General features: G+C 34.3%; 1 protein-coding gene across 1 annotated transcript; it reads left to right on the forward strand.

Moving 5' to 3' along the window:
• Window positions 1–2,955: 2,955 nt before the first annotated feature.
• LOC127086033 (uncharacterized) lies at window positions 2,956–3,839 on the forward strand. The gene has a single exon (XM_051026720.1). It carries the CDS (start codon window positions 3,278–3,280, stop codon window positions 3,722–3,724), a length of 447 nt encoding a protein of 148 aa, XP_050882677.1. The 5' UTR covers window positions 2,956–3,277; the 3' UTR covers window positions 3,725–3,839.
• The last annotated feature ends 4,612 nt before the right edge of the window (window positions 3,840–8,451 follow it).

The following is an 8,451-nucleotide window of genomic DNA, read 5'->3' on the forward strand; positions in this document are numbered from 1 at the left end:
CATTTATCGGCACACTCAAGTTTCAATAGAAGTAGAAAGAATCGAAGAATATCTTCTGTGTTGGATCTTAGAGAATGACCTCATTCGTGACCATCCTTTTCAAACCAAGTTGGGAAAGAAAAAGGTGATGACGACTCAAGAGATGTTAAATCCAACTCAACCATATATAACATTAGAGGAGAAACTGAGCACTCGCTTCAATAATAGGCCTCATCTATTGATAATTGTCTTGAGTGCCTCGTAGGAAAAGGTCCCCGTAGCGGAGAGAAGATATCGACAAAGGGACATACAACCTATACAATATGTATACTCCTCTAAACACTTCCATGGGACGAATCTACCAAGAGTGTGCCAACACCGAATTCAGGAAAGCAGGAATTCGACCTCCTAATACTGTACGAGAATCCACCCAAATAGATAGATTAAAGTATTTTTCATTTCCATAGGGGACATGGCCATAACACCGACGATTGCATTCAACTCAAGGACGTGATTGAATCTTTAATCAAGAGATGACGTCTTTCCAAATACATTCAAGGCAGCAAACGAGACCGATAAGGATCCCCTAAAACTAAATCCCCAATTAAGCTTCCCGAGTCCGATGTTGGCACTGAGAAGGGGGAAACTAGCAAGAGAAAATAGTTGTATATTTTCTTTATCATTGGCGGGGTACCTCGGGCAAATTCCCCTTCCAAAGGGACAATCAAGAGAAAGATTGTTGAGATGATGGTCGTCTACAGGGGTGGAGGCAACTCGTTGCTTAGTACCTCAGACCCACCCATGCTGGAATTCTAAGACTCCAAAAAAGTTGGAGGGATACCCAACAAGTTGTTCCCCTTGGTTATCATAACTTTTGTGGACTATTCAACGTTTCATGGATCCTAATAAATGGAAGAAGCTTGTGTAACATCCTTCACTCATCGTTATTCGAGAAAATTAGCCTAAATTGGGAAAGTCTTAGACCATACGACGATTCAGCCTTCTTGTCATGTGTGATGAACAACCTGAGTCCAAGTACCATTGATCTTTGAATCTTTCTTCATCTTTTGTTGTGACCATCAACATCACTTATTTTTCTTCTTCTTCGTGTTTTGTAAGTCTTGCATTACTTTCATGATTATTCCTTTTGTTTTGAGGATAATCACTAGCATATTAACCATGCTTCTAACAATTGAAGCACTGAATATGACTCTTATCAGGTTTCAACTACCACATATTCCTCTACCTGTAGCCTCTTCTATCTGATTGTTTTGATTTGTGGGTTGTCTCTGGTTCGACGAATTTCCTTTTTGTTAGTAATTCCTACCGTTTGAATTGTTGTAACTTCCTCTACCTCTATTGTTGTTCCATATTCCTTTGCCTTTATTTACTTTTGCTGATTGTGCCTGCATAGCTCATTACCTTTCATCTTGCTTGTAGATCTTTCATTCATTTTTTGTTCATGAGATTCAAGATTCCCTTGAAGTTCTTCTTTTGTCATGCTTGACATATATTCTACTATGGCTACAACCACATGATTGAATTTTGGAAGTAATGACCTCAAGATCTTTGCAACTATTGATCTTGATGTCAACACTTCTCCTCACATCTTGATTTGATTCACCTGTATTATTACCCTAGTGAAGAAATCAGTCACACTTTCACTTTATTCCATCTGAAGCAACTCATGCATTCTTTTGTGAGTTTGTAACCTCACTTCTTTCACCTTCTCAGCACCACCAAAAAAATTCTCCATGATGTCTCGTGCTTTCTTCGATGAGTTTACATCACGAACTTTCTCAAAGTTGTCTAAATCAACGCATTAATGGATTATAAAGAGATCTTTGTAATTTTTCTTCTTTAAATCATTATGTGCAGCCTTTTGTTCATCTATGGCATTGTCGTCAATTGTTGTTACTCAATTTTTCACAAGATCCCAAATATCTTGATAGTAGAAGACAACCTTCATATGCTTACACCAATTTTCATAATTTTTTTCTTTCAAGATGGGAAGATTTGCTGGAAAATACCCGTTTAGAAGATGAGTCATTGTTTTATGCTCCCTAAGAATCACAACCAATGCTCTAGATACCATATGTTGGAATCAATCTTGATAAAAAAAGATTATATCATTTTCTTAATTGATTCAAGATTCTCATTCTTCACTCTTCACTTGAGTGATTCACCACACATTGGTTGTAAGACGATTCCCTCGTACAATGATTTAAAACGAAAAATACTTTTGAAGTAATGAGGGAGAAGATAGAATTGAGAAAGAGTATGAGTTATTGAAGTGAAAGGAGAAAAATTTTATTGATCAATATGTCAATAATAAATTTCTATCTCTGTCTATATTGTACTAATTATAAATTCATGGTATCTCCCTATGTATAATAAAATTATTTGTACATCACACAATCTCAAACTAACTAACTAATTTTAACAAGCTATTCTTCGACTCTATCAAATACATACTGCTCCGACTACGACTAGTTGTATTCAACTCTTTATCAAATACATGCATTTTCGTCTATTATAAATTGTATTTAACATTCTGTAGTTGAGATACTTACATATTCAACTATTACAAATTATATTCAACTAGTAGGTCCTCTAAATACTATGTTTGACTTTAACTCTCTGGAATGTTATAACTTACAAACAACCAAAACAGGTTTAATAAATAAAAAATTACATATTTAATAAATGGTACCAAATCGAACAAATTAAAATGGTTTGTTTCATTTAAAAAACTTTATTATAGTTTAATGTTATCTCCTATGAATAACCCTAACGGAGAAAGGATTTTGGACTCCTAAGGAGCCGTGTGATAATAAATAAGTATGGTATGGTGAATCGCAATTAATGATTTGCATATCCTGTCTTGTTTATTACTGCTATCCTAACTTCCCAACTTAGTTAGATGCAAATTTGGTGAAAAACATCACATGCCCACACGTTCCAAGGTACCAACCCATTCTGGCATTCTTACATTAACCGACAATAATGGTTACAACTTTCCCTTCAATTATTTAATTTTTGTTACTATATCCATACGTGTAAAACTGTACTACTATCCACACACATTGGGATTGTTTTTCCAAATTCTCAACTACGCATTCAGATTATCAAAACTCAGTAAATTTACCTCGCTAATCACACTACACAACAACATAATGAGTCATCATAGATTCAATTATCTACCATTGTTCACTTCCTTGCCGAATACGACAATTTAGTCAAATTCTCATTATATGCTACCTTCACACTCTTCTTACCCTTTAGTCTAGGCACAAAAATGAATGGTTATTCAAAGATTGGTAGCACTCCTACTACTACAACCCAGAAATCAAGATCTATAGATTTTTCAGATATTTTCTCATTTTCTCAAACACCAAAACCCATCAGGAACACTACTACTGTTGTCCCTCCAACCACTCTTGAAGCAGTTAATGATAACGAGGTCATCAAGAATGAGGGAGAGAGATTTGGAGTGATACTAGGTAGGAGCTCTTCGGTTTCTTCTTCATCTTGTTCTGCATCTGGGTTTCAGGCAACAGTGAAGAGAGCATTTTCTGTAAGAAGATGTTCGTCAGTTTCTGAGAGCTACTGTAGGATCCATGATCAGAACATGGTAATAGCATCAGATGAGTTTGTCAAAGAGGATGGTGATGATGTAACGAAGAAGAAAAAGCAGAGAGGAGGCAAGATTCTTAAAGTCTGTAAGCGATTGTTTGGATTCTAGTAGTTAATACTTCTGTAATTGTAGTATTATTATTGTAATCTTGAATAATGGGATTTGAATCATTCCTCTTTTTGAAAATGTTGCTTATAAAAAGCAAAAGTAGATTTTATGACGAGCTAGTAGTTTGATTGATTCATTAAGATAAGAGATAATTATTGTGGTTGAAATTTGGTTCATAATAATATGACACTGCAAGTCATTGTGAACCAAGCAAAGAGAGAGGTTCAAATGAAGTGGATACGAATCTACTAGTAATAAATTCCTTGTACAACCATGGAAAGGAAAACAGTATCATCCAAAAATGTCTCTTATGGAATCCAAAGAGGAAATTGGAATAATAATCCGAATAATAATCCCAAATCAGAATAACTAAATTATTCTAGTATGCAATTCTTTCAAATACGAGGTCTTAGAGAAGACGAACTGATTTAATTTAAGGAAGAATGTAATTTACTATTGGTTTGGATTTAGATCATCAGGTTCTTCATGTGAGATTCTCTAAGTCGAGTTTTTCAAACTTTTGGATCTTTGTTTGCAGTTGAGTCCCTCAAATATTGCTTAAAAAGCGAGTCCCTCGAGTATTGTTTTAGAAGGTGAGTCCCTCAAACATTGTTTTAGAAAGCAAATCCCTCAAATGTTGATTGAGTTTCATTAAGAGAGGATTCTCTAGTGGGGTCTAGTAGTCATATTGGCTCTAAGAGATGCAATGATTTCTCTTTGAGGATCCAACATTCATGTTGCCCTTAAGGGCGGCAATGATTCATCTTTAAGGATCCAATATTCATATTGCCTTTACCGGCACAAGGATTCTTCGTTGTGAAAGTGAAAAAATACACAAGAAGTGGGAGTTGAATTGTGTATAGATTTTTTTCGCTTTTGATGAACTACTTGAGTTTCTGAACAAGTTCAAAGTCTAATACCAGAGTGTCAATGGCAACTGAATAATAAAAAAGTTCAGAAGTAATAAACAAAAATCATCACATAGGGTTTATCCTAGTTTCTCTCCTTAACTGAGAGTAGTCCAGTCCCCTTGTCCAACAAGAGATTTTCACTATAATAAATCTTAACTACAACTTTCCTCAATCAAACCAGAAAGAGACTTCAACTGTTCAATCAATCCAGAAAGATATTTTCGCTCAAGCAATTCTGCAAGAGACTTCTGCTCAATCACACCAAAAAGAGACTTCACTACTCAAGCACAAAGGCAAGAGACTTCACTGCTCAAGGAACCTTGCAAGAGACTTCTTCTACTTTATACAAACAGTTTAGTAGAAATGATTACAACTATACTTTGATACATAATCATAAGTATAGAAGTATTACAACAACTACAATGTTTCTTAGCACTTAAGATTTCTAAGTTATACAAAGATAAGAAATCTTAAGGGCTTGTGCAAATAAACAGATGAAACTTTAGCTCAAAGTTTTTACTCAACGCGTTATGTTAGATTGTGTAGTAGTTGTGTAACCTTCCTTCAAGTCTTCAGCTCCCTTTTATATAGGGAGATAAAAGAGTCGTTGGAAAGTTGTTTTGCATAGGTCAAACATTTAAAATGCAGCAACTGCAAGAGAGAGACATTGGAAGAAAAATTATGTTAAGATCTCCAACCAAAGTGTAATAACACAGTCCACTACATACTAGGTATAAACCTGACGAGGTGGGTGAACTGGATAAGTCACATCAGCTTTTCTTGAGCCTTGCATTAAGGAACTCTAGTTGACTTTTATCCTAAGTTCAGTGTTGGCAAGATAGGTCTGCTACGGGGACAGAGTACAAACCAGAGGTAGAGCTCTTCAAATCAGGGTCTCTAGAGTCTGATATGTCACCAGAGATAGAAGCACCATGATTACAGTTTGAACCTTCAGAGGCTAAAGCACCACGTTCAGAGTTTGATCCTTCATAATCATCAGATTCTGATCCATCAGAATTTGAGACATTCATCTAGTCAATAAATGCTTTCATTAGGGTTATATCTAAGTAGACTTTAAGCTTTATAATCATGCACACTCGAACATATGTTAGTATACCCAGTTGTTCTTTAAGTACTTTTTTACCATCAAAACCCAAGGGATATGAACAAATCTTGTTCCAATAATCTCCCTTTTTTATGATGACAAGCAAATGTATTTAAAAGTAATGGTTGGTCAGTTTAACTAACTTGACAACATCAGAGTCTGAGATTTGTAAGCCCTCCTAAGTATCCAAGTTATTTAAACTTATTTTGATAGTATAAAATATATATGTTCAGATTTAAACATTAAAATAAGTTCAGATGAGGGTTCAGGTATACAAAAGCATTTTAAAAATACTTTTATCATCTTAAACATTCTCATAATTTTCTTCCCCTTTTGTCATCAATAAAAAGTTAACAAATAAACACGTTAGTAGAGAGAAAAAGTGTTGAAGAAAAAAATAATACGAGAAAACCTGGAAAAATGGTTTGACATATACGCATTGATTCCATAAGTTCCAAGATAGTCAAAATTAGATTTTGACGGTCTAGTATAGGAAGAAAACTCAAGAAACAGTTTGACTCAAAAACACCTCTATAAAAGCAGATGTTGAATTAACACCTTGATCACATTTCTCTGGAGGTTTTCGGTATAATAAAAAATGGGAAAGACAATAACATTCATGGTTGACAATAGAGGTTTCACAAAGGAAATACGAAATCTAATGAATAACCAGGCAAGGATGGAGAAACATAAATCTGAGGCATTAACAATGGCTCAGAGATCTAAGGCTATAGAGGATGAAGGCTCGTCTACTGAAGTCTCCAAAAAGGGAAAGACCTTAGAAGCGTATTTTAAAGAGAAGGATTATGATGAAGGTTGGAATACTTATATGGAGACACAAGAAAGTACAGATTATCAAGTCTGTTATTTCCAACTGTAAAAAAATGTAATAGTCTTTAGGTCCAAATAATGTAATGTCCTCTTTTAATTAGAATTGAACTTTTACCACTATTTTAGCCAAGAGTAATCCTTTGCCATATATTCAAAAAGTTTGTGGAATAGGTTATCACTCAATCAGTAATTAAAACTGGAAAGTTTTTAATTAAGACAATAAGAAAATAAAGAAAACATTTCATTTGAAGATAAAGATAAAGATAGAGTACATAGACATCAAAAGAACCTAAAAGAAAAACAACAACAAAGATTAAACATAAGAGCAGGCTCCATCCAAAGAGACCACCATGACTACAAAGGGATGAACAACTTTCAAAGCTTATGGAATCTTCAACTTATCACCCCAGATTTGTGAAGTAACATCAATCATTATTTTCTCAACCCCTCGCTGAGTGAAGAGTTCTGAAAGAACTCTTCCATAAGGAATGTAACAAGACTTCCCCTTGTGAAAGGATATGAGAGACATTTTAAGGTATTCAAACATAACGTGAGAGAGGTTAATCTTCATATCTGAGTTGAGACGAAACAAAAAACCTCTTTCATCAATATCTAGAGAGTTTAGATCTTTGTTCATTGCTAGAAGGTTTGATATCAAAACTTGATACAAGACTGATGTCTTGGAGTTAAGATTAGAAACCTTAGATAGATCATATATATTTTCAAAGATAAGGTGAGTAGGAAGAGAAGATTCCTTAAAGAGCATATCTGGAATAACACTTTCATCCTCCCAATTTATTGCATTGTAAATAAAGGTGGGGTGATGGTGATATGCACATCATATACAACTAAAAGAATGGCATGCTCTAGATTAAGTTCTTGGACAGATAAATTCACCCAGAATTCGTTGATCAGGTTAGGATAAGTAAGACCATAGAGCATAAAAAATAAATCATCCTAACCATTTTGGGAGGCAGTGTTTTAAAGATCAAAGCCATTAGCCATCATTTCTTCAAAATCTACAAGTTCTTTAATGATGACTACCAACTGGTTTTCCATCAAAGGTTATATTTATGGGCCATCTTAGAAGAGGGAGTAACTCAAAATAGAGAAGATGAACAAAATAAAATAAACTGAAAGATGTTTATAAAGATATGGACAGTGATTTGTCAGAAAGGTGCAAGACAATTGTCTTTGCTTTAAGACCACTCAAAGATAATCTTTTAGAGAAACACAACAGTAAAAACAAATAATAAATAAGTAGGAAAACATGAAGTGATGACAGAGAAGAATATTCACAAAAATCAAAGAGGTTTCACATCATTACCCACCAGTTTTTACCCAAAAACTACTATGTAAGATAATTATCAGATATGTAATTGTTGTCTGAAGCAAATAATCCACTCCAGAGTCTCAGAGTCTGAGGTCTTTCAGAATCCACTCTTTATCAGAGGTTATTTACAAAAACTCTGACTGAAGCTACTTCTAATCAAATTTAGACTTTGATACTCTACCCAGAAACAAGCATTATTCTGCAACAAGCACCACATTCAGATTCTTTTTAATAAAATCAAATTTTTCAATAGCTAAGGATTTTGTAAATATGTCATCTCATTGATGATCAATATCAATGAATTGAATATCTATTACACCTTTCTGAATATAATCTCTTATAAAGTGATGTTTTATTTCAATATGCTTGGTTTTGGAGCGTTGGACGGATTCTTTGTTAGACAAATAACAGTCGTATTATCACAAAAGATATGGATATTTTTCCACAAATCTGATAATCCTCTAGATGATATTTCATCCAGAGTAGTTGCGTACAACATTTTACAGCTGAGATGTATTCTGCTTCAGTTGTAATAGAGCAATAGTTT

Source organism: Lathyrus oleraceus, chromosome 1 (genome assembly GCF_024323335.1).
Source record: "Lathyrus oleraceus cultivar Zhongwan6 chromosome 1, CAAS_Psat_ZW6_1.0, whole genome shotgun sequence".
NCBI classification, from domain to species: domain Eukaryota; kingdom Viridiplantae; phylum Streptophyta; class Magnoliopsida; order Fabales; family Fabaceae; genus Lathyrus; species Lathyrus oleraceus.